Source organism: Homarus americanus, unplaced genomic scaffold, assembly GCF_018991925.1.
Source record: "Homarus americanus isolate GMGI-L3 unplaced genomic scaffold, GMGI_Hamer_2.0 scaffold29478, whole genome shotgun sequence".
Classification (NCBI taxonomy): Eukaryota; Metazoa; Arthropoda; class Malacostraca; order Decapoda; family Nephropidae; genus Homarus; species Homarus americanus.
In genome coordinates this window covers 1,394,020-1,421,760 of record NW_024747997.1, presented here as the reverse complement: position 1 = coordinate 1,421,760, position 27,741 = coordinate 1,394,020, and the positions used below count along the sequence as shown (strand labels likewise).

At 37.0% G+C, this 27,741-nt stretch overlaps 1 protein-coding gene across 7 annotated transcripts; it reads left to right on the top strand.

The window, feature by feature from the left end:
• Nucleotides 1-355: 355 nt before the first annotated feature.
• LOC121879922 (tax1-binding protein 1 homolog A-like) lies at nucleotides 356-27,711 on the top strand. Of its 7 annotated transcripts, none has more exons than XM_042386735.1 (16): nucleotides 371-388; nucleotides 4,596-4,636; nucleotides 9,091-9,180; nucleotides 9,644-9,751; nucleotides 11,145-11,361; nucleotides 11,648-11,853; nucleotides 12,722-12,844; nucleotides 13,717-13,887; nucleotides 15,427-15,549; nucleotides 16,909-17,037; nucleotides 17,347-17,445; nucleotides 17,829-17,996; nucleotides 18,217-18,384; nucleotides 18,938-19,905; nucleotides 20,141-20,278; nucleotides 23,484-27,711. In XM_042386735.1, the coding sequence occupies exons 2-16, from the start codon at nucleotides 4,634-4,636 to the stop codon at nucleotides 23,608-23,610; spliced, it is 2,838 nt and encodes a 945-aa protein (XP_042242669.1). In that variant the 5' UTR covers nucleotides 371-388; nucleotides 4,596-4,633; the 3' UTR covers nucleotides 23,611-27,711. The 7 variants fall into 7 exon arrangements, with proteins under 7 accessions (XP_042242673.1, XP_042242666.1, XP_042242669.1 ...); XM_042386733.1 differs by lacking the exon at nucleotides 371-388 and adding an exon at nucleotides 1,000-1,060; XM_042386734.1 differs by lacking the exon at nucleotides 371-388 and adding an exon at nucleotides 1,232-1,357.
• Nucleotides 27,712-27,741: the final 30 nt, after the last annotated feature.

Sequence of the window (27,741 nt, the reverse complement as noted above, 5' to 3'; positions counted from 1 at the left end):
GTAGCAGAAGAGAATGTTTTAAACTTGTTACATCATATTTCACGGGTAGTCCATCATAGTTCAAGTTTAAAGGAGTCTAGTCAAGATTTTTGTTTTTCCTGGTTCTCTTCATTTGGAAACTACGCTTTTCACGTAACAAGTCCATTGCTGAAGATATATATATATATATATATATATATATATATATATATATATATATATATATATATATATATATATATATACTGTATATATACAGTATATATATGAAGAACTCAGTACATTAAGCAGCCAAGGTCGGGGTCCGGAACAAGACCTGGTTATCATAGCCCCCCCCCCTAGTCATGTTCACTAGATAAGACTGGTATCTTCATTGCTCAGGGCGTCATCTATGCAGACCAGCGAGAAGGTGAGTTCTGTATGTCCTTTACAATATTGTATTTCAATTTACCTGAATAAGATACTATTTTAATGTGATGAAGGTTCATATGGACTGATGAAATGTTACGAAGGATTTGTTATAAAGTATTACGTGATTATGAACTACTCCATTTGTCAACTACATTGATGTTTATTGTAATTCTTAATATCTATAAGACAAGGAATGTGTGGTAACTCAGTATGACGACACTTCAGTTTTAACCAAGGAATATACATGGTAGAGTGTTAAGTTACCGTCCTGTTAACATTCCAAAACTAACATTTGGTTGACGTTTAAGAAATATTTTGGATGCTTTGTATGGCTTATGTTGTACACAGAACCATGTCATTATAAGGTGTATGACTATTAATGCAGTTGTTGGTTCTTAAGCCATAATGTCTAGTACGTGTTTTGATCAGAGACAGTAGTTCACACAGGGCCAGTTATCAACAAGCATGCCAACCGTAATAATATTTTATAATACAAATGTATCCACCATACATATTATTAGATGTAGTTTATTATTGAGATTTTTTTAGAATAACATTACATCACATGAATGGAAATAGACCGTATGTGGAGAAGAATAAATCAATGACGTATAAGATAGGTTGGTATTTGTGGTGTTTATTCATCGCAATGGTGCTGACCTGCAGTTGAGTGAGTATTGATTTTAACATCAATTTCAAGTCATATACCTTTATTTAGTGATGACAGGACGTCAGAGAGGCAGCTGGAAAGGCCAGGCATAGTTTACACTATTTGATGATAATGAAACTGAGGTAGCAGGTGTGTTTTAGTGAAGGTAAGTGGTAGTGGGTGGCTGGGCTGGTGTTGTCATGGTGGTGCAACGATGACGGTCCTGTCTTCCCCAAACTTTATTAGACCTAATGTTTCATGGAGCTCCTCACAGTGTGGTGGATCTACAAGGCTGAGTTGTGTTGCTGTCATTAAGAGGTTGTTATTTTTTTTGGTATTGGAATCTGAATACAATCGAGCTGAGGTGTGTTAAGCCTAATACAAGTGTGGCCTTGGTGTGGCCGCCAGGTCCTGTACCTACGTTAATCATATATAAATCCTAAATGAACCTGAGTAATAATAAAGCATGATATTGCGGTCAAACTGCATCTTTTAAAATAATGTGCAGATAAAAGTTTTCCGTCTTTGGGTTTAGACCAAACAACCATTGTTATTCATGATAATGGTATTCTTTCTTCCCCTATGCCTGCCCTGGGGTAGTCTGATGGTGGCTCTTGGTGTTCATTTACTCCAGCAAATTAATGGCTTCAGTGAATGAAAGCAGTGTGGACCAGTAAACCAAATGTAGTAATACTCTGGAAGGACGGCACAGGTTAATGTTAAAAAAAATATTTCTCAAAAGGAAGGATTTTCAAGTTTGATAATATTATTGTGGCTAGATAAGGTTGGCTGGTTCATCTTACCTCTGACAAATCAGTTAATGTAGCTGCTGTTGGAAACATTTCTGAGTGAAACGATCAGCATGTAAATAATTCAAATTTGAGGTAAAGGTGGAGGAGACCGCTAGCTAGCACCATAAACAGCTTATGGGATTGAACCAAAATTTCTGGAGAAACTGTTTGCATGATACTGAACACGAAAATGAAAGCAAGAATGCACAGAATCTGTTAGAACCTGACCTAACCTAACCTGACCTGACCTAACCTAACCTGTGGTTGTTTCATTTTCTTGCTTACTATCATCCAAACAACATCTCTAGAAAAAAAGTAATGAATTCAATCCAATATAAATGGTAATCAACCTGCCCAATGGGAGTGTGTCTTGACATGTAAACAAAGGCTGAAGCAGTTTTGTTCATACTGATATTTCGTCTTTTATAAAGAAAAAATGTGTTTCAGTTTATGAAAAATGACTTTATGAAGTTTTCCTGAAATGGAACCCTTTGATAAGTCGGAATAATACCTGTATGTTTGTACTGGGTATTCCGGGGTTATCACATGCGTACTGTATAGTTATGTGTAGTATGAAGTATGCTCTTTTATGACTCGGTGCACACTCCTTAACATTTAGAGTTTCACATATTGTAATCCCACAGAAAATTTGAAAGCTGTCTGACCAAAACTTTGTTATTCATTGAGAGGAATCTGGTTGTTTGCTTCAGTAATTCTTGGTGTGACCGACCGCTCTGTAGTACAGTTATTATTTTGTGTGTTGCTCCAAGGCCTTGTGAGGTGCCCAGGTAATGCTCCACTTGAACACCTCATTTGTACAAGTCTATTTATTATTAAAAATTAGAGTACAGGAGGTCCCCGACTTATGAACGTCCGACTTAGTGACGCCCGCCGATACGAACGAGGTTAAACTTGAAATTACTGTACATTACTGTATTTTATTTACCTGATGACTTATTTCTTTCTTTCATTTACTGTATTTTGTCATTTTATTTCTTCTTTTTTCTTAGATTAAGTGATTTTATATATATATATATATATATATATATATATATATATATATATATATATATATATATATATATATATATATATATATATATATATATATATATATATATATATATATATATATATATAAAAGGACTGATGTTATGATATAGTGGGATTTTAATTTTTATTCTGTAAGTACGGCATGCTCATAGCATGTGTCTGACTTACGTACATTTTCGACTTAAGAATGTCCTCGGGAATGGAACCCTTCCATAACCCGGGGACCCTCTGTACCGTAGAGGAAACTTATGAGGCTGACTCATTCATGAAAAACAAATGGCACTGACAGCCTCAAGTGTAAAGTAAACATTACAAGGGAACAGATTCAGTGTACAAGTGATAGCAGGTGGAAAACTGTCACCTACAAGCAATAATAAGACTATATACTGTACTGTACTGTATAAGAGACTTATGGTTTTATGGAGTTCTTCCAGGTGAGTGACTGTGTGTACTGAAGAGGAGGGTCATATTTAGTGATAGTTACTGTGAGTTACTGCACATAACACACTGTTATGTTTAGTCATGGACCCTACTAATGCAGTCCTACTTAAAAATTTCCTGAGTTATGTTTCAAAGTAAGGAAAGCACACAATAATTTTGAGTATTAACTTATATGCATGACTTGTCAAGGGTCATCACCTAATGTACTGTAATTTATATTCAATATCACTGAAAGATTGAGCTGATGTAGAATTTGACAGTGACTGGAGCAGGTTAGTGAGGACTGCAACTGGTATACCAAAAAGCATTCACTAATCTTTACAGAATTTTTATGGTATCATTATTCCAGAATTACCATCAAACACCACTTACCTCTTACTGTAATTAGAATGTACTGTACAGTAATCTTGAGTTATGGAATGTAAACACTATCATTGTGAACAAATATAAAGTGTAGAAAACACGTTCCTTGACAAGTTTATGACGGAAGGATTTAAATTGACCGAGATAGTTCAGGGTTTTTTTTTTGGCATACCTGTTAACACAATGTATTTTTTAATCACCTTCAGACTGGGGTTGGAGCTTGCTTTATACATTATGGTTTGCATGGGTGAATAGCTGTTTATGCAATAAAGTAGCTACTTGTACTGTTCCAGATGGACAGTCTCAAAATGCTTAACCTCCTCTATAAGGAAGGCTTTACTAATGGATACAGGTATTCTATTGGGTGATCGCTTAGTTCACTTGTTGAATGAGAAGTATATAGGCCATCAAAGGTACACACAAACCAAGTTTTTGTCTTTATAGGAACAAAACTTATGGAATAACATTTACAAACTTTGAATCAAAGGAACTACCATAGTACTGTACTGTCCAGTAGTTGTAATAATGGTCGTTTCCTCCTTACCAGATACTGTAGTCTAAATTAAGATTACAGCTTTTTTTCAGAACAAAGAAAAGTAGATGTTGTTTTCTGCTCCCCAACCCATAACACCCATGTTGCCCTTTGTATATAACCAGATTATTTATAATGTCTTCACAAACATTAGTTATTTTTAAAGATCTTTTTCATTGATTACATTAACTTGGCACTGTGTTTACAGTCTTTTATGGCTACAGTGTGTTCTGTGGTATGTATCATCTTACCTTGACCACCATTGTAAATCCCCAGAGCTTTCTTAAAAATTGCCATGTTTACAACAATCATGTTTGACTGAAGGGATTTGAGATTTGTGATTTTATCCATTTTGCTTGTGTTTTCTTCCATTCAGGTGTGACTGGTGGACGGTTAGCCTTTTCCTGTAGAATAATGGTAAGGTCTGGATGGTGTCTTACTTTGTTGTAGAGGAGTTACGTGCCTGCAGGCAGCGGCCCACTGCAGTACTCGCATAGATCAATGACACGTTATAAAAATCGTCCATTATTAGCATTTTCTAAGCTAGCAAAGAGCATGTAATTTGCTTTGTTCTTACTGTAGCAAATAACATTTATAGAGCCACTGCATGATTAGTCTTAGAAGCAGTTGGTATGTTTGCTGCCCAGTGATGATTATACACATGTCCAAAATTATGTGCACTATCTTAAAACTCTTAGAATAATTCACTGAAATCTCGAACTTTGGAGATGTAACATGATTTTTGGCATTGTTTGTGTATACAGTACAGTACTGAAAAATGATTTGTAATGTCACCGGTTATTTCAAGTCATGGGTCATTAATTTTTGCCTCCACTGATTCACCACCTGATTGGATACTTGAAGACACTTTGACTATTTCTACCTCAGGATATTGAAGGTCATGTTTAGCACTGTATTACTAGATGCTTCCACTGATGCACTACTAATGTCAGATATTTCATCATTAACAAAATAAGTACAGTACAGTAGAATGGTTTACTACATGCTGATGTGATCCTGTATGTGTAAGTATGGTACCTACACAACAGGCAGACCCCAGTGTATGAACACTTCATTTATGAGTTTGAATTAGTTTTTTTTTTTTACATTGTGCATTATTATATGAACAAAAACATTGTAATTATGATTTGTTTACATAATTGGAAGATGCACAGGTGCTGCTGACACAGGCATTTGGTGTTGTCACGGTGTTTTTATAAGTAATTTTGGTGACGTCCAATACAGGTACAGTAAAGTACAATAATCCCCCAGATGGGCTGCATCCTTGAACAGTTTACCGTAATGTGAAATTCCCTAACATGAACCCCAGTTTCCCAATGACTTCATTATATCCTGGAGATGTGTTCATAAGGAAAGTTTTAGGGCAAAAATAAGTAATACAAATATATTACTTTTATGAAGGAAAATAAATTTTTTTTAACACATATTGATTATTTTATGATATTAATATGATGATAAATACAGTAGGGTCTCAGAGTACAGTACATGTATCCATGGTGACACCACTTATACTGGTGTTTGGGTCTCATGAACCACCATCTCCTGCTAGCTCAGCATGTTTATCACACATCCGAGGTCATTTAAAAAAATAAAAAATAATATCATTACAATGTGGCTCAGAAATAAAGAAAATACAATATATAATAAAAATATAAAATAAGAAAAATTAAGTGCATGGGTTTGTATGTGTGGGAACTGAACATGCGTGGAGGCAGTGAGCTGTAACTGTGTAGATGACTCGCCAGTCTGCCTCCTCCAATGTGAGTTAGCTCAGGGACTGCCCAACTGCACCAAAAAATGTGAGGAATAAATAAAAGTAATCTATACACAAAAAACTTAATTAACTCACCACAAATGTTGAGTGGTGTGGGAGGTGAGTTTTATATCCAATAGGCTCTCCTAGCACCACTGCTTGCACTTGATAGCTTCTTCCCACTCATCTTGAATAAGGGTAAAACACTGGACAGTCTTGAATAAAATACATAAGTTTTAATCCAAGAGCCGGGGTCAAGAGACACCAACACACTGAGTCGGTGTGGATTCATCAGCGTGCCCTCGCTTGGTTTTGTAGCCACTTAGTCATTATTTTGTTGTCCTTGCATTTCATACTGTACAGTTTATGCCGTTACATATAATGTTTGTCAACAACCTCCGTATCTTCACATGTTGGGTTGAACGAGGCTCTATTACAATGAGTTGTATATGGATTCTGTTCATTCTTGCAGATATTTTGCTTTTTAGAAAGAAATTAATGAACTCTAAAGTTAAAAATGATTTTGAAAAGATGTACAAGTGATGGTGGTACATGTTTGAAACCAGAAAAGTCTTGTACTGTAAAGCATTAAATTTAGATTTCCTTAAAAACGAAACCTTAAATAGGCCTTTCGTATCATTTTATTATATTGTGTTGGGAAAATTTCCAATAGGTTTTCATTTTGAAATAAGTTTTAATTTCCAATAGAGTTTTTATTTTACAAGTTGGTTTATATTTCCAAGGAGATTTTTATATACCGAGTCATGAAAACTGTTCCATATTCTATTGATGCCCGCGAGGTCCATCGATAGAGAGAAAAGTTTCCGGGTCACTTGGCAATAGGAGGTTGGTCTGCTTGTTGTGGTGAGGAGCAGTACACTAGGTTGATCCACTTGTGTTGTACTGAACTGTAAGCCATTATACTTGATCTTGTTCCCCACATGAAGTATTGATTTTCTTTAATTGGTTTCATTGCTACATATTGTGTACCTTGAATATATTATTAATATAAAACATCTTGAACTGAACTATAATACGAGTGTAGCAGTCCTAGTTGGTACTCGGCCACAGTTAATAATTGGGAGAGAGAATGAAGTTAGCATAAGCAATGTGTGTGTGTGTGTTGGAGTACACCATCTGAGAGAGGTCTGGTCATGTCTTGTTTATTACTTGATCATGATAAATACAGTACAGTGGTTGTGATGCTGTACTGTACCTACACCCATAGTAACTACAGTGGTTGTGATGCTGTACTGTACCTACACCCATAGTAACTACAGTGGTTGTGATGCTGTACTGTACCTACACCCATAGTAACTACAGTACAGTGTGATGCTGTACTGTACCTACACCCATAGTAACTACAGTGGTTGTGATGCTGTACTGTACCTACACCCATAGTAACTACAGTGGTTGTGATGCTGTACTGTACCTAGTAACTACAGTACAGTGTGATGCTGTACTGTACCACAGTGGTGTGATGCTGTACTGTACCACACCTAGTAACACAGTGGTTGTGATGCTGTACTGCCTACCCCCATAGTAACTACAGTGGTTGTGATGCTGTACTGTACTAGTAACTACAGTGGCTGTACCCTACACCTATAGTAATGCTGTGCTGCACTACACCCATAGTAACTTGGTGTGATGCTGTACTGTACCTACACCCATAGTAACTACAGTGGTTGTGATGCTGTACTGTACCTACACCCATAGTAACTACAGTGGTTGTGATGCTGTACTGTACCTACACCCATAGTAACTACAGTGGTTGTGATGCTGTACTGTACCTACACCCATAGTAACTACAGTGGTTGTGATGCTGTACTGTACCTACACCCATAGTAACTACAGTGGTTGTGATGCTGTACTGTACCTACACCCATAGTAACTACAAAACCAATCTCTTTAGAGTCTACCTGTGGAGTGCCATGAAGTAAACATGTCTGAATCATGTTGTAATTTTAAGCTGATAACAGGATTACTCGGATAGACTTGACCTTAATTATTACTCGAACAAATGAGATGATAAGTAGACCTGCACGACAAACACCCGTATATACTATAGGCCATCCTTTGTTTTGTATAAAGTATGGTAGAGTTGGTGTATCAGTTTACACTAGAACAGCTTGTGAGTTAATACACATGCATGCATCAACCATTTGTGAAGTAATACTGTGTGTGTGCAGGAATGTTTCACCAAGGTAAGTCATATGTTTCTAGTTATCTTTCTAACAATTTCTCACAGGACTGTAACAGTATATCATTGACTTAGCAAAATTGTGTGTACCTGTACTGTACATCCACTTAGGAGAGTGCTCTCTGTCTCTCTCAGAGGAATAATGCCAGTAGAAGAGTTCTTTGGAAGTGAAGCCTCATGATATCTCCAGATCAATGCTTCATCCGCACACTTGCACGTTGAAATTGGTTACTATGCGCTGTGGCTGTAAGATTTAAATTACCTTTATATACTATTTCTTTCAAATATAGACAATCTTTATTATATAAACACGTTAGTTTTCGCCTTCCCCAAAATATCGTTTGACGTCAAAAATACGGTTGACCTCCTTACCTTGTGTTTCAGCACTTGGGGTCATACCGTGGCTTTTGTTCAAATTTCACACAAAGGTACAGTACTACTGTACTTTATATGATGATTAAGGAGCTGGGTTCACTAAAAAAAATTTTGTAATTAGTGTTAATTATTGACCTTTGAAATAATTAAGGATATTTAAGTAATTAAGGATATTTCAAATATTTAAAAAGTCAACTACGCTTTGCCGGGTTACACCAGCGTAGGAGGAACTCACTACAAGAAAAAGAAAGACAGCCACAAAAGTAGTAATTGTAGCATTAAAATACATCTGGTGATCCATTTGTCAACCATTCAGGTATATTATACACAGAATGAAGTGAATTTTACAGTCTCTCTTTAATCATGGAAACTTCTATATTGTATTATCATATCTTATGCAGCTGGTGTTTATATTGGAGACACGTCTGATATAACCGAGATAAATTTTGGCTCTTGGGTATGTATTGTTACACTGTAATGTGAGTTATGCTACTGTGTACAGTGTATCCCTTTCTCTTGCAGGACGACCCAATGAATAATGAGGAAAGCCCAAGACGTGACTTTGATGAAATGAGCATCGCCTCTGACTTCAGCATCATACCTGAGAGTTTTGTAAGTTATATACAGTCCTGTTCTGTCCTTCTGGGGTGTCCTCGGAAAATGTTATTCACACCCGGTGTTTACACGTCACAACTAATCAAGATGGTTATGGTGACCAACCCTCAAACTCGAGGATGACGCCATGATTGGTCGAGAGTGGCAGTACATATCGTCACTGTTTTACGGCCATTTTCCAAACTGTGTGTGGATTAGTCTGGCTGGTACGGTGTTCTGGCTCATCCTGCAAATTTGAAGGAAGTATTAACCTTAGCTGCTGGCAGATGAGGATCACCCACATGGGCAAAAATGGAATACTACAGGGAACATAAAATGTCCACTGATGATGGCTGTTGTCTTCTTTAATTTACAATGAATTACAGGATCCTGAGTTAGTTTTAAAATAGGATTTTAGAAATAGTCATCCACTTATTACTCACATTGTTGTTAAAATATATATATATTTTTTTTTTGACAGGCTGGACAGGAAGATTCACCTCTTACTGAAACCAGAAGCATGGCTAGTGAAGGACTAAGGAGTGAAGATCTTCAGCCATCACTTGCAGCAGAGACTTCCTTTGGAAAGGTGAACCTATTACTGTATATTATGTTGTTGGGTTTGTGTCCCTAATGTCCTTATAATTCCTTTAATTTACTTTGCTCAAGGTGTATTAACCTAGATTATGGAATTACATTACCTCATATACTCGTGTATAAACCGGTCTCTTGTGTAGTTCAACTCATGATTTTTGGGGTAAACACAGCCAAGTTTTTCATATACCTCGTGTATAATTTGACCCCATCTTTTGAGAAATACAGTACAGTACAGTACCAGGTATATTCCTAGAGATATTTTGTAGCAAGACACTAGACTCTCACCAACAAGTCTTGGCCATAATCACCGCCACAACAGCTGATGCTATGAACAGTGATACCAAATCTGAAACTGAATTTCTGCCAGTTACCAACTTGTATGAGGAATAGGATAAACATAAATATACCAGTAAATATGAAGAGTAATACTAATACTGTAAAGAATATAAAAGAAAAAATACTGTACACTATTGACATTTGGCTGCTGGACGACGAAATATTTGTCAATCATTTCACTGAACTGTACAAGGGAGACCTCACACTCCACTGATCTCCTCTTCCACACTCAACGTGCTAACTCCTAACATAAAGATATGTTTATATCCTCTATGTTTTGTTCACTACAGGAGGTCTCTGGGTTATGTATGTCAGACTTATGAATATCTGCCAATATGATCAAGGTCACATAAAGTTAAACTTTAAATTTCCAAAATTTTATTTACCTGATGACTTATTTTTTCTTTCATTTTCTGTATTGTCATTCTATTTCTTCTTTTCTCTTAAATTAAATGATATTAGATGTATACAAGGACTTAGGCTATGATATATTGGCATTTGAATCATTGTCCTGTAAGTACGGTATGCACAATTGCACATGGGGTGTGTGGTTCAGCTTAAGAACGTTCGTAGAGACGTAACACGTACCTAACCTGGGGACTGCTTACTTACAGAGACTTGTGGGGTTTGCTTTTATAAAAGTGTTTAAAGTTATTGTCTTATATTTCAGTAGATATTTATAGATAAAATGATACTTTTATGTTGTTACTTCTGTCCAAATGTTGCATTAGTTGGTGCCACAGTACAGTATACCACAGGGATGCTGAAACTCAACTCAAAACTTTGCTTATACAGTATAGAATTTGAATAGTTTGTTAATCTCTCTCTCCTGACAGTAATACAGAACTCTGGTATCCACTTTATGGAGTTGTCTTCTACAGTGAATATGGACAAAACAGACCTCGGTGTTTCTGCTGCAGCATGCAGACAGTCTACAGAGCAAGTCTGTCTCTCCCAGTAGATGTTCTGTAGAAATCTCACATTACTTGACTCTGACCTTGATCACTCAATTGATTTCCAAGTGTAATCATTGTTTGTATGTGTTGCAGGTCCTCTTCCAGAGCATCCAAGCAACTTACACAGCTGATTCTGACATTGCTGTTTCCTATGTGTTGACTCCCAGTGTGACAGCCAAGTCAACAGACCGGGTTGCTCTCTATCGTGTTGGGTTTGCATCTCCCCAAGACTATTTGTGTTACCGCTGGGCTCCGACCCCCAGTAAGGACCACACCCAGAACCATCTGCCTCTTACTGTTGTCTTCAAAGGTATGTGTATCACTTATGTTCATTCCTTTAAGTTAATCTATTTGTTGCATTACCTCTTCTTATTGGTCTTCTGCTTCTCCTCTTGTTCTTCTTTTTTATAATATAGCTTTTAAATATAATAGGTTTATAAATGTTATCTCTGCTTGTTTTTCTCTTAAGTATTATTTAGTCATCCTTGTAACTTACTCTGTGGTCTACTATTTGTTTCTTATTATTATTGTTAATACAGTAATTGTTTGTTATAAGTTTGATGAGTATCCCATCAGTGTTTCATTCTTCTCAACAGCAAGTTCCTTGCCCAAGGATGCAGGGGAGTTCTTCCAGTTCTGCTATGTGACACATGAAAGCCACATCGTGGGTGTGTCCACCCCATTTCAGCTACAGCAGATGGGGTCCGTAGGAGTGAATATTGTGTGTGGGGTGGATGATGGGGAGGATGGCATGGTGATGGTATGCACTAATGAAAGCATCCTTCATGACAAAGTTAACAAGGTATGTTATTACTTGTCTTATCTCCATGCACAATGAACCTTGTGTTCTTTTATGTATATACACTACAGTGTATATCTTGTTCCATCCATCTAACTAACCTCAGAAAATGGTTTATAACACCTTGAGTTACTTTCTTAGAGGTTGTAGCTGGTGACCCCATCCTTGAAAATTGTATCCACAATGTAAGGAATCCTGAGAGGTGTGTGGAGTCCCTTTGGCTGCTCTCTGAAAACTCAGCAAATGTTGTAACTTGGAGAAAAAGAGTACTGTACTGTACTGTACTGTATTGTACTGTATTGTACTGTACTGTACTGTTCTGTACTGTACTGTATTGTACTGTACTGTACTGTACTGTTCTGTACTGTACTGTACTGTACTCTATTGTATTGGAAATGTAAAGGAGAAACTTAAGGTGATGAAATTGGTAGGCCTTTTTAGAAATAATGATTGACATACAGTATACTGTACTAGGAGTGAGTGAAACAGGCAATTAAATATATTGAAAATTATGTATGAAAGGTATTGTTTGCCTGAGGATGTAGCAGAGAGGGATGGTTATGTTACAAGAATAATGGAAAGGAAGATTAGCTTGTATGTTAATGGACTTGTTGTAAGGCTATTTAATGAAGTGTTTTAGAAGGTTTATATAGTGACACCTCTATTTAATGAACTGTATGGGAGAGAGTAGTCCATTATATGTGAAACTTCCTTATAGACTATATGGGAGAGTGTTATATCAAGGTTCATTATACTTGTAACCCCCTTATAACAAACTACAGTTTACACACTAGATTGATGTCCGTTACTTGGAGGTTTTACTGTTTGTTTATGTCCTTGTACTTATGGTGGCCTCATTTTTTGTTTGCAGTTGTCAAAGGAGAATGAACAACTGCAGGGAGATATGAGCACACAGCAGCAGTTAGTGGAGGAGAAACAGAGAGAGCTGGAGGACAAGCTGCAGCAACTCAGTATGTGTCAACACCACTTGCAGGTGAGACAGTTTCTCCTGTGTGTCAGTCAGTGCATTACCTTTATTAAAATCTTAACAGAATTTTGAAGTTTTTCACCTGTGCCATAAATCCCTGAAGGTAATCCAAGTCCATATCTGTTAATTATTTCATTATTTTTTAGATATTAATTAAGAAAACCTGTGCTAAATAAAGAAGTTAATAAAGAATTAACTGAAATACCTGTACAAGTTTTTTATCTTTACAACCTGTAGTAAGTACAGTGGTGTTCTCTTGTCTAATGTGTGATCCTCCTATGACGACGTGTTCCTTGGGCATTATTACATCCTCCCGCTGGAGTTGGTATACACTGAGATACTCCAAACACTCCCCTTAAACACATCTCTCTTGTCTCTCTCACAGTTTAACCCACACTTAGCTACTGAATGTCCACTTTCGTTTACCTCTCGTTATATAAGTATTCCTTCCCCTCCCCTATCTGCACAGTTCCTCTGCCTTGAACAATATCCCATCTGCAATATGACATTTGTACTTGTCATACTTTACTGTACTTTTGAAAACATCTTTGTCCTATATAAGTATACTTGTGAAAATGGCTGATCATATTCTTGGAGATTATATCATTAATTAGCTTACCTTTGTGAGTGTGTGTGCGTGTGCGTGGGTGTGTTATTACCAGGTATGTGTGTACGTGCATGCGTGTGTGTGTTTTTTACCAGGTATATGGCTGTGGTGTGCATGTGTGAGTGGAGAGAGAGACAGAGAGCTTATTAATAGTCTCTAATCTTTCATGATTCTTGAGGTTAAGTGATGGTCACATTGTTACCCCCCAAAAATAATTACATTTTAATACTCGCTTAGAATTTATCTGAAAAATCCTTGTATTAACTCACAGGCCCTGGAGACCAAGATGAAGAAAGAGTCAAGTGAGAAGTGTGAATTGATGGGAAGAATTGGTCAGGTGGTGGAAGAAAAAGGTCATCTGGAAGACCGCCTCAAAACACTGGAACGTTCCCTGACTACTTCCACTGCTCAGATGACAGAACTGGAAGGTCAGCTTCAAGCTGTAAGTACTGACACTTAAACCATGAGCAGGGACTGAAACTTGTCAGCCCCAACTCTGGTAATATTAATAGTAATAGTCAGTTCTCTTATAACATGGTAGTTTCATTTTTGAAGAACATTGCATTATAGTAACTACTGAGTCGATGGTAGTTAAGGGGTTGGGGTAGTGGGTTTATGGGAGAAAGTGTCACAGATAAAGGGATGCCCATCACAAGTAGAAGGACTCTGCCTCTTATATAAAATCTTGCCAAAAGTTTTTGTTCTCTGGAGCAGAAATGTCTTCAATAAACATATAGAGAACATATTACACTGTACCTAATGTGTGGTGAAAGTGCAGAGAAAAACAATACTGTTATGTATTTATTTCTCCTTGTCCACGCACCTCACGGCTCCCAGTTATGACTACAGTGTTATCCTCGGGACATTTCGGCTCCACATGATTCAGAAAAAATGGGAAATGACTGAAGTAAGAGGAACATATTTTTGACAGCTGTTGCATTTAGTCAATTGTTGCATTCAATGGTGATAATATTTTAGTTGACCGGAGTTGAATCATCTCTTCCAAAGGGGAACTAGTCACAGTGAGGCAAATTTCATGTGAAGATACACAGATTTCAGCCTAAAACCTTATTGTTATGTCACAGGTCTTGATCACAGGAAGGTTAAAGGAAACATATCTTGTACTGTACTAGCTAATGGTGACACCCAGATAAGATTTAATTTACAGGTGCTTTAATATGTACTTATGACTGCATTATATTTGGGTGTTGTTTGTCAAAGGTCAGATGCACAGGCAGATCAAAGGTTGTCAAGAACATACAGTATATCAGAAATTGTTAATACCAATTGTAATAACATTTTGAGGGATGATTTTACTTGACGAGATGATATGCCTCAAGTTCACTTTCAGTTGACCGTGTAGAGTACCAGATGATCTTAAGTAATCCCGATCCAGCTAACCCTGTGGTGATCATGATAATTTTGTAATGATCCAAATTGCCTGGTGATACAGCGATCCAGATAACTGTACTGATCCAAGTAACTCGATAGCTATCCAGGTAACAAGAGCAATTGATATGATCCTTCAGCAAACCAAATGTCCCAGCAATGATCCTACAATGATCTAGATAACTCTTTAGTATACCAAATTATTCTGTAGTGATTTAAATGATTCTTCATGTATTCACATAAGACCCTAATACTCTATGATCCTACAGCACTCAAAAAGATTCAGCCTTGAGTGTAAATTCACAACTTTATAAACTGTTGAAGAGTTCTGTGTGAAAGAAGGACAATACAAGTGGCTATAATTTTATAATTCAGTATATTTCAAAGTATTTTTAAATTGAAATGTATTATGAGAGAATGGGGTCAAGTTTGTGGGTTTGGGTTGATGTGTTGTCAAGGAAGCTGTTTAGTGTTGGTCACAATAAACACAAGTACTGTAATAAAGGATTCTTAAATTTGTTAACATCTGAGGGAAGAATTTGTTGTACTCTACATTATGTTAATTCCTACCATGCTTAATTCTTTTCTGCAGGTGACCGAAGAAAAGAATAAATTGAAAGAGGATCTGCTAGAGATTCGCAAGCATCGACAGGATCAGGATCTTGTCCTTAAAAAGTGCCGGGAAGATTTGTCAGAGCATCGAGATGAACTTCAGGTTTGTTTTATAATTAATTTTGTACTTTTTATGACCTTCAAGTCATTTGTTGAAGGATTTGGGAGGTGACTGCTTCAAACTGCCCTGGTATAGCTTGCCTTGACTGAATTTTTATCTGCATTCTAAAGCAGAAAAAGCTGTCTTTCATAGATGAGATATTTGTTACCTTATAATATACATGTGTACCAGGTAAGTCAGTGGTCATAAAGGACAATGCTTCAGCAATTATCTAGCTGTTGCTTTGAAATGTTTGTGAGTCAAATGGTCACGGGTACAAATCACTTGCCACAGCACATGACCCAAACCATACAAACATAAACTTGGATCACATTTATTCCTAGTCTGTATCTGTCAGCACACATGTCTGCTTATCTAGTGCTAATCATGAAGCTTTTGAAGCCATAAGTTCCCTACACTTAGTTTTCAGACATAGGGTAGGATCTTTCTCCACACAGTCCTTGTAGTAGTGGCTGTACCTGGGTGGTGCTTCATGATGAGACACTCCTCTGGGTGGTGGCTGGCTCCCTCTCTGGTTGGTCATGTCTCTCAAAGTCTACCACATATGTTCTGTGGATCATTATAAGAGACTACCAAGCTATCATATTGGAAATTTATTTTAGATAAAAGATGACCCAGGACATTTCAGTACCCCCATACTGTCAGTCCCAGCCTGGCCGTGGTGGTTGAGCTTTTGACATAAAGATCTTTTTCCTGTAGTACAAATGTCTAATATTTTTATTTTATAATATACTATATTTTCTTTTATTATGACAATAGGTATAGTACTGTACTGTCTAATTAACATAGATATTGTTTTAATAATGTTCCATTACATTACCATAGTAAATACTCTCTTGTTTTAAATCTTTTTTCTTCAAATACAGAACTCGTTGTTTATAAGTTGATAAATATTTGATCACTTTAATATGAATAGTCAAATTACTATATCTAATTACTATATAAATAATATATTTTGACTGAAATAATACCATTTTAACAAACATTTTGAGGATAGTTTTCTTTTGAAACCAAATATTTGTTCTTCTCTATTGCATATAATAGTGTACAGTACTGGCCTCCTACTTGTAGCTGTAAATTGGAACTTACAAGTTATTTTCTATAGTTTTTCTTCTTATGGTCTACTGCCTCTTATATGTGATTATGTACAGTAATTATTGAAGTTGATGAGAGATGCGTCCAACTTAACACTGACCAGCATCAGAGTTGCTGTAGCATGGTACTGTATTCTCTCAGAGTGATTTTGTTTAAATTAATGTCAAGAATATTGTAACTAGTATTTTGTAATGTTAAATACTGCAGTTTAACATTGTACAATATCCTGTTTATTTTGTTGTGAAGGCTGTGAGGCTAAAGCTGGAACAGACCGGAACAGAGAGGGACGACGCAGTGAAGGAGCTGGAGTTCTGGACGTCTTCTGCTGCAACAGACAAGAGTGAGATGAATTCTCTGGCTCATAAGTATTCAATGGTAAGTTGATTTGAATATTTGATGTATTATAATAATTTGTCTTAACTTTGTTCTCCTTCAAAGTGGGTAGTTCATGTGTATAGAGAGCAGGACAATTAAGACAAGGATATCTGGACTAAGAGATGGAAGGTTGGATGTGTGAGAGCATAAACTACTGTATGGTTGATTAAGGTATAACATGAGGCAAGAGGTTATGTGATGATCAGTACAGTACTTGCTGCTGGAAGTCATGGCCTACATTGTTTAAGCCAGAAACAGTCTTAAAGTACTGATTCTTTAATATTTGGTGTCTATTTTTTTCTCTTTAAGGTGAATGAAGAACTGATAAATAAGATTGGGGAGCTTGACCAGAATAAGAAGATATCTCAGGAGCTGGAAGAGAGGTTGGCTAACTCAGTTTTCCAAATGGTAAATCAACAGATTTGTATTAATTTGTCTCATTTTAATCTTATTAGTTTGTGCAATGTTGTGATGTTAACCTCAGTAGACTTGTGTTGTCATGTTTCTTGTGTTTGGCAGTACACTACACTACGCTCCACTACACTATACTATATTATATGGTACACTACACTACACTACACTACACTGTACACTACACAACTGGTAGTCAGCCACTTAAACTCAAGGTTTGTTAATTGAGAAACCTGGAGTAATCTGTTCATGAAGTCACATCAAGATTTTACGAGTTGTTACAAAATGAAATAAGCAGAGACAGTTTATTGTTGGGTAGAATAAATACAAGAATGAGTTCACTTGTCATTTTGTTAACAGTTGTGCTGTTTTGTTTCTAGACATCAACAAAGGAAAAGTTGAAAGACTTTGAGATGAAACTTTCTGCTGCTGAAGAACAGAAGAGCATTCATGAGGAGCGAGAGGGAGTTGTTAACCAGGATAACCATCAGCTTAAAGCCACCATCTGTCAGCTCAAGGAAAAGATGGAACAGCTGGAAAGTGTTCAGGTATTATTTGTATTATTTAGTTGGCAATTTAGAAATAGAAGTACTGTACCTTCCTTTTCCCTCTTCCTTTGGGGAATAACCACCTCAAAGTACAGTACTGTTTAAGTCTTTTTGTTTGTGTTACTTACTGTTATACTTGTTACTTATGGGGTCACTCATTTAGTCCTGCGGGCAAGAAACGGTCAGTCCTTCCCCAATTACTGATTTTTTCTTTTTTCAGGAGAGTAACCAGAGTGGACGAGAGGCTGCAGAAAGAATCGCAGGTGATCTGAGTAGTCGCTTGCAGACGGCCAAAGCCGAATATCACACTTTGGCCCTCACCAATCTACGCCTGGCAAAGAAAATTAAGAAGCTTCGTCAGTCTATAAATTCTCAGGTGGAAGCTGATGTAAGTGTCTTTGCTGTTATTACATAGTTAGTTTGTTATGCAGCTGCCTGTATGTTGTTGCTATGTATGGCTTTAATGTTCTAAAAAAACAAGTGAATAAATAATGTAAGGACCTTGTATAAAATAATAAATGGTGTGTGTTGTACTGAGGGTGAGGGCAGATACCTTGAGCAGTCTCTCACTCAAAATATTGTCGTTCAGTTGGAAAGAAGCTTGTGAATTAAATTTACTTCCAGTGCCTAAAAACACCAAGGTGGTGTAGCTGGTAAGTCAGGTTAGTTTAGGTATTGTTCTTGTAATACATTAAAGATGTCAGGTAAGAATATAATGTTAAAGAGAATGGGAATATTGACTGCTGTTGAACCAAACTAAATTTTTCCATTTAAGAATCTCCTTTATGACTGACTACTGTAAATCATGAACCCAGCCTCATTATCCAGATGGTTTCTGTTGGGAAAAATATATAAGAATAGAATACAAATTAAAAAATATTTAAACTTCACTCTATCTAGTAGAATAAGAGATTATATTTATTATATTTATTTATCCCCAGATGACATCTTCAGTAACCTCGCAGGCGAGTGCATGGCTCCAGGTTGAGGGGATGGAGGAAGATGCTGAAGACCTGGAAGCTGCAGCTGGTGGGGATGGGATGGAAGTACCTGCATCCATGATACAGTCATGTTCATCAGCAATGACTGGAACAACTTGCTCCAGTTGCTCTCACACGACACAGCAGCTGAGCGATGCAGTTCACCGCAAAATGGAAGACATAGTTCGAGAACTCTCTCAACAAATTAATTCGCTCAAGATGCAGTTGCAGGCACGTCAAGAAGAGCAGAGTCCTCTTGCCGAATGTGCTGCTCTTGAGCCCAGACAATCATTGGAACGAACACCTGAGCCAGAGCCTGAACCAAAAGAAGTTCAGGAAGAACAACAGCAACAAGGGGAGGAACAACCAGTGCGAGAAGAGGAACAGGAACAACGGCAGGATGACGAACCTGCTGTAGCTCAAGAAGAAGAGGCAGCTTCAGTGGCTCAGGGAAGCCCTGATGAGCAGCAGGTTCTATATAGCAATAGCTTTTTGCCAGCTCCGCGCACTGCACCAGTCTTTCTTCCTGAAAATGAAAGGCAAGTACCTGTCATAAACCAGGAAGCTAATGCTGCAAATGTTAGGGCATCAGCACCATCTCCAACCCCCTCCATGTATCTTTACCTGCCTTGTGGCCAGGTGAATGGGGCCACTGCCCCTGCAATGATCGGGAGTACCCCTTCCAATGGTGCCTCACTCGTTGTATCACAGGCACATATGCCAACCAATCAGTCAATGGCTGGTGCTGTTCTCCCTCCTCCACTACAACCAGAAACCACCCCAACAGCCATTCAGGCAGCTGTAATGAGCCAGTTTTCTAGTCAGCCTATGCCTGGTAGCCAAGGACATGAGTCAGATGATGATGATTTCCATAGCACCAGTGACAATGATGATGCAGTAATCCTTAACACTCCACAGGAACAACAAAGGTAGAGTATTAATCAGCTTTTTTGGGCTTACCATCAACTGATCAAAAAGTGGACTACTGCCTTTTAGGTTTTTAAACAATAAAATGTATTAAATTTGTTTTGATAGGGTATGAATTATTTTTAATGCCAATAAAGATTGATTAATTACATGTGTAAGAAAAATATTTTATCGGTACAATATATAATTTTATTTTAACCGAATTCTCTATTTTATTATATGACATTCTTCACACAGCACGTTGTATGACTGTCCACTGTGTAACCTCTCATTTCAACCGGGCGCCATAACCCTTCTGGAGGAACACATCAATTCTCATCTTGAGCACGTGTGTCCAGTGTGCTCCATGGCTTTCCAACGAAACAACCAAAAACGGTTTGTATTGCTTCATAGCTTGTACTCTTATGTTCTGTATTGTAACTCTTAACTGGGAGGCATGGACTTATTACTCTGCCACAAAAATGGAACTCAAGGAACAAGAAGCGTTCACTGATGTTCCGCCGTTTAAGGGTTAAAGATATTGTACCTGTTTTAATCGTTAGAGAAAATGTCCTCTATTAATGTTTTTAATTATAATGAATGATAAGAAGTGCAAGTGGAATATATCATGTAAGCATTCACTAAAGTGTTGAATGTGTATTATTGAAGTGACTTGTGGTGTTGGCAGTTAGAGCAGTACAGCATGCCTTTCAAATTTGCAGGGGCTAGGTTCTCAAAATGGCCGTGGGTCGCCAAATCCACGAATAACATTTGCTGATCGGGGTACATTTTTACTTGTGTACCAAGAAATGTATATTCCCGTTATGTGTTTTCCCTTAGGACAATTATTTCTTTTATCTGTATTGTATATATGTGTAGACACCACACAAAACACATACAAATGTTGAGTCTATCCTCAAGTCTACTCCATGCTTTATTAATAACAAAGCATGGAGTAGACTTGAGGATAGACTCAACATTTTTAATACTACATTTGTTTCCGATTATTTGTAAGAGGATTTTCCCATTATTATTTATTTGTATGTGTTTTGTGTTTAGTGTCTACACATCCACACATATATACAATACAGGTAAAGGAAATTACTGTCTGTAGAACGAATGGCTCCCTGTCCCGGCCGCAAAAATGCCGGCAACTTTAATACTACCCGCAGACATTCTTGGGTACGTCCAGGGTGTCATTCATGAATAATTGAGGACCGCGAAATTAAAATCCGCGAATTATCCGGACGTACAGTATATAAAAAGTGACTGTGGTAATGTGGTTGTTGAAAATGAGGATATCAAGGATGCTTGGAGAAAATACAGTAGAGTACAGTACTATGTTGGACTGTTGACTGTTTGACCATTACCCCAAAACACGATCCACCAGTTGATTAACATCCAGGTCCCTAATTACTGCCGAGTGGACAGAGGCAAATGGCATAATGAAAACCTTTTGTGATGTGAATATCCTGACCATTACACTACAGGTCACTGAGGCCACTACAAAATATATTATTTAGGAAAGTAGAGAAAGTACTATGTAGACTTACAGAGGTCATTTTGACAGGGTACCATGTGAAGTTAAAGTTGGCCATGAGAAAGTTGGAGGTGGAGGATTGTGTTGTATGAGTGATAATGGCATTATATTATGGCCCAAGAACTGCTGCTGTGAAGTAAATGTCAAGAAAAGTGAGGAATTTGATGTGAAAGTAAAGGTTGATCAAGGGTTTGTTTTGAGCATCCTTCTTTTGATCCTGGTGCTGGAGATTGTGCTAAAGCTAGTTCATCTGTCAGGATCACAGGAAGTTTAAGGATTTGCTGCCTTTATGGATGGCAAAGAGGTCCTTCCCTTTATGTACATATGTATGTATGTATGTATTTATGTATGTATGTATGCCTTCATGCCTGCCATGTGGCGACCTGTGGTGTAATGGTCAGCAAATTCGCCTCACAAGCGAGTGGACCCGGGTTCGATCCTCGGGCAGGGTGAAATTATGGGCAAGTTTCTTTATGCCATTTGCCTCTGTCTACCCGGCAGTAATTGGGAACCTGGATGTTAATCGATTTACAGATCGTATTCAAGGGTAATGGTTAGCTAGTGCAGTTGGCGAATTGTCCGGTCTTCTCGGATTATACCTTGACACTGGGTCAAGCAACTTGTTAACTCAGGGTGTGGTTGTTGTGTTGACGACAGCTTCTACACCTTAAAAAAATTCACGCCTAGGTGGTCCTAGGGCCGGCCATCCTCATTACACAAGGGGCAACCATTATTATTTATGTATGTATGTCAGTGAAACATGGGCTGTTAAGGAGGATGACAAATGGCTTTAGTGAGCTGAATTGAGACTTGTGATGTGGATGTATAATGTGTCACTAAACGATGGTAAAGTCTGTTCAAATCTCAGTTGGTGGCTGGTTATTGAGAGCATTGGTGAGGCTTCATGTAGAGGTAAGATGAGATGATTTGGGGCAAGTGGAGAGACTGGAAGAGACCAATTGTGTTAAGTGACGTAAGTGTCTAAATGTGTAGAAGAGTCAATGGCGAGCCAAAAATGACATTAGAGTTAAGAACGTGACAAAGAGGCTGCAAGAGACCATACAGCACAATGAACTGCCATCAGGTAATTGCATCTAACTTACGAAAAATGAATAGTCTAACGTTTACACAACATGAAGAGCGTCAACCAGAACATTTTCACGGGTATTTTACAGGCTACAGTACTGTAACATACAGTTTATAATATCAGCAGAGATATAAGTGGTTTACATTTTCATATATTCCACAGGTTCATGTTCATGCCCATTTTGCACCACCATCATAATTTATAGGTAAATTCGTTTACAACCAAACTTTTATTTCCTACTCTGCAGTATTATGTCCTATTGCTACTTTTAATTGTTTGATAAATTCTTTTATATTATGATGATTATCATGTGTTACATTACCTAGATAATCATGTGCTGAAGGTAGGTCATACAAATGGTTGATTTATGGAGACCAAAAATGGTACAGTACAGTACTTGCAAATTTATTATTCACGGTGGTTTCTGGAACGTGTCCTTCATGGATAACAAGGGATCCCTGTGCCTGCCTCACAGATAGGTATATTAGTTTATCTATATTGTACAATATTATTTTATTACAGAATTATGAGGTAATTTTGATATACTGGATTAGGGTTAATTCTATATTTGATTGACAGAGTCTCAACTGTATCAAGTGAGACTGTGTGTGTATGTGTGTGTTATTTCCAGAGAGAGTTTAGCAGCTTGCATCTATCTTTATACAATATATTCTGAGGGTATCTGTTTGTTCCTTATGCATATTCACAAGTTTGAAAATAGAGAGTTGAAAGTTGGTAGAGAGGTGTGGTTGGCCTAGGGGATGGTCATCCAGTATCTCTTGTCCCTCCACAAGGGGTGGGAGAGCTGACTCTGTCCCTGTCTGTGGGTCTGATTTATTTCCACAGTTGTAAAGATAGAGAGCTGGAAGTTGGTGGTAGGGAAGTGTGGGTGGCTGAGGGGTTGGCCGTGCTCCCTCCACCTGGTGGAAGCCGGGTAACGTAACTCAAAAGTTCTCTATTTATATATTCCACAGATTTGAAGAGCATGTTCATGCCCATTTTGCTGATGAAGAAGGATCAGATGACCAAAACCCCCTGGATGATCCCTCAGGCCCCTGGGGTCCACAGTTCAGGGCAGCCCGCCTCCTAGAAATTGACTAAGGAATTAATTGGAGAGTAAAGTACATAGTAACTGTGACCTCTGAAGTGCATGTCAAGGGTTGTACTGTAATGTGTTTTGTTGCAGGTTCTGTTGCGTGAAGAAGAACCTAAGTCCATGGCATAATTGTTTTCTTTTTCTCTTTATGATATGTTTGATGAATGTAATATTTTCTGGTGTTAGCTTGTATTATTTTAGCCATTTTCACACATTTTGGCTCATTGAAATTACAGTGAAACGTTATCTTGGATTAGTTATATTATGGTAAACAGAATAAATCCTGTTCTCAGTTTTCTATATACAGCACAGTACAGTATCTTGTTTTATATGTAAGTTGATACGCATATTGGAGACCGCAGCACCTGAAGTAGACTCTGCCTATGATGCTGTAGTGGATAAGAGGTATTATAATTTCTGATATCCAATAAGGTATAAATTTGGTTAATAGATTTTGTATATTGAAGACATTAATATTTGTGGTGGCTTGTACAATATATTACTTGAAGATAACAGATTTAAAGAGTGAAAGTATTATTAAAAACTATATATACAGTACAGTATATATATGATTGAATTTGTTTTCAATGTATACATCCAAAAAATATTGCTCTCTCTAGGCAACAAATTCCTATGTATGTCTTTCAATTTCTTTCATGTAGTTCAAAATTTATATGGAAGAAGTACAGTATGTGGTAGAGAAGGATGAAGACACAACTATGTAAATCACAGTTGGAGAAGTCACATTTTAAAGCAAAACATTGCCATACATAATTGTTTCATGTTATTGTATGTGTGATATCATTCAGACAGGCCATCCATTCTTATCGATGGTGTGTGTGGGAGCGTCTGTTCCACTTGTTCTTATGCAGGAAGTTCAATTATGATGTACATGTGCAGATAAAAAGAGCCTCGATCCCTTACCACATAACAAACACACTTAGATTAATGTCACAGTTCAAGTGAGGGTGATAAAGACCTTTAATGGTAGTGCTTCAGTTTGGAAAAAAAATATTATTATGTTTTGATGTTTATTTCAAGTACACTATTAAATATGTGGTTGATTTATATATTCCTATGACACAAGGGTTTAATATATCAGACTTGAATGTTGAGGGGGTAAAGAACTTGAGGGTTCTTCTGTTGAGTGAAATATGTGAGGGAAACTTAGGCAGGCAGACAGAGTTGAGTGTAGGCAAGTTGAATTTTGAATGAGATTTTTGAAGATTATTAAATAGAGGACACCTATTTGTCATAGCTTCAGAGATAGTGATTGAATATGAGTTCTTATTAGATTTCATAATTGTTTAATTTACCATAATATAATACTGTGAATAACACAAGGAGGAGGACAATGATTCACAAGGGGACTGAGACAGTGAGGCACTCTACTGTTATGGGATTAATACACAGTTATATTAGCATTTATTAGAGGTTAATGGTGCATATTATTTGGTTGTCATTAAATTTAATATTTTATTGATGCTGGAAATCTGCCTTGTGTGGTCCATTAGTGGAAGTAATTTAAGATGTACATAAAACTTCACAGTATTTAGTATAAAGTAGAATTTCTTATCACTAATCTTGAGATCCAAGTACAGTATATTAGTTATATTTTCTGAGTACAGTACATGTTAAGAAACTGAGTAAGTTTAGTGGTATCTAATTCTGTTGCAGGGCAAGATTATCTGAGCTACAGTAGAGATTTTGTGGAATTTAGTCTTATATTTTCCACTGTCTTGTAGATTTAGGAATCTTAAACAGTATTGAATTTGGTTGTAATAGGCCAGAGAAATAATTATAAAATTGGTATCAGACTTGTAGAATACAGTAGCAAGTCTTCTCTACACTAGTGTCTTAGATGATTTTTCTCCACTTCAAAAATATTACTACATAATAGGCTCATATATTTGAGGGAATACTTTTTTTTAACATGTCAGTGAGCCGTTACTCTCGTAAAATGAAGATTAACGTTTGACACCAACGTGGTACAATATTGAAATGGAGAGTCTTGGTTCGTCCTCAAAATTTTGGTCTTATTATTTGTCTTTGGTGATTTTTCCTGAATACAGTATTGCATTGTACTTAGATGTTCAGGGTTATCTTTACATTTTAGGAACACTTTACCCCCAAATGTTTAGTTATTTGGTTGTTCACCTGCCAGTGGCTGCTTTATTTATCTTGAAACTACACTAAGCTGATGACACATAATGTATTGAAATGGTAAGAAAGGTCATTTTAGGTGTGCAGCCCAGGGGAAAAAGTTGAGAGTATTGTTTGGGAGTACAGGTACAGTATATCCCATTTTACCAGGTACAGTATTTGGAAATTGCTGGTCTTTGTTAGCTACAAGTGGTTGACCAGGACACTGAAAGACTGCATCACAAGTGAAGATGCACAGGCAATGTAATTTTTAATGTCAGTCAAAGAAATATAAACGGAAAAGATTTGTAATAGAGGCTGATTCCCATACACTAAAAACTATATCAGTTAGAACCCTAATATTTTATGTAAATCTAACCTAATAGTTTCAGAAAGACGTTACATGATCCATACAATTGATTACCTTAAAGGAAGTGCTGAAAGTGTCCACCATCTTGTTGCAGGCACATATTTATTCTTATCAGCATGCCCTCCAACACAGTGTAGCATTTGTTGGGCAAGGTTGCTGATTGTGTCGCTGATTATTGCCAGGAGTGCGTGGATTTGTAACGTACACCATATCCTTCAAATATCCCCACAAAAAGAATTGTGATGGCGTAAGATATGGGGATCGAGGTGCCCATATTGCCTTGGACACTACACGATCATCGCAGAGTAGCCCGAGCTCGTTGATGCTGTACCGTGAAGTGTAATACTGTACCTGCTAACTCTGAGGACCATGTTAAGTCTTTCTCTAATATTTACACAAAATTTGGGTTCCTAACTTATCTATTTTTTTAATGTACTGTATGGGAATTATTTAAGGTTCTCAAATTAAAATAATCAGCCTGTTTGTTATGTAGTAGTTAATAGCTGTAGGAGTTGTATCCAATTAGTATTGCTACTAATAACAGTCAAATTGTTGGACCAAGGGAACACCAAACTTAAAACTCTTTGTTTTTATTACTGCATATGTTGTTTATTATAAGAATAATGGTCATTTATCAGGCGATAGAAGGCTGTTAGCAGAACTTTTGACACACTTGAGCAATAATAAATGGGATATAGCGATAAATCCTTCACTCTAGAATATTGAACACAGTTCATTACTGCTGAAGCTGCTCTGTAGTGAGTTAGCTTACTCTTTCCCAGCTTCATAATTACTGTAGTAAATTAGTATTGGGTTAAAATTGTTCATCATAGGGTCCAACTTTGCACATTTATTTATGCAGTAATTATAGTTGTGGGGGTGTTGTCATCACTCATTCTCTTTGACTTAAAACTATATGTTGTGTTAATATGTCATTTGTTTCATTACCTTAATAAATCAGACATTGACAATTTAGTTTAACTGAGATTTGGAGACTGATTCAATCTACTTTTGTAGTAGTGGTTTTTTCTACTGTCAATATACAGTAAATGTGTTAATCTCTCATAACAACCAAAAATTCTTGATTTGGTGAAAATTACATTGTTTGGTTTTATGTTTGTCAACTAAATGTTTGTGTTGTAGTGTGTTGGGTATAAATCTTGTGCTAGTTTTGTATGTCCCAGTAATACTGTACACTGTTGGATGGAGATACACAAATTATATACTGTAACTACTTACTGTATCCTTATAAATGTGTTCCTGTATATGGGGATTATTAAGACAAGTCTCAGTTAACGTGTCAATATTTTATAGTCCTGTAATATAAGCGGCTTAGGACAGGAATGTAAGGTCCTGCAATAATCAGAATATTTTATTAATAATAATTCACCTTGATTTGTTCCTCAATCGCTACTACAAATTATTTCCACAACAAATTTATGACCTTTCTTCTAATTTCTTGCATGCTATGATTGTCATAGCTCTGTGATAGGAGTTACCAAAGTATGTAGCAACACAACATAAGCTTATCATTTATTCTTAATTATTTGCAGCATGTAACAATAGTATGATGAAATACAGTATACTAATAGTGTTGAGTTTCTTTCACTTAATCCATATTGAA

What these genes read in the sequence shown, in the direction of transcription:
- LOC121879922 (XM_042386732.1), top strand. An exon ending in ATTCTCAGGTGGAAGCTGAT is followed by an intron (nt 18,385 to 18,937) that starts GTAAGTGTCTTT and finishes ATTTATCCCCAG; the next exon opens with ATGACATCTTCAGTAACCTC. An exon ending in ACTCCACAGGAACAACAAAG is followed by an intron (nt 19,906 to 20,140) that starts GTAGAGTATTAA and finishes TTCTTCACACAG; the next exon opens with CACGTTGTATGACTGTCCAC.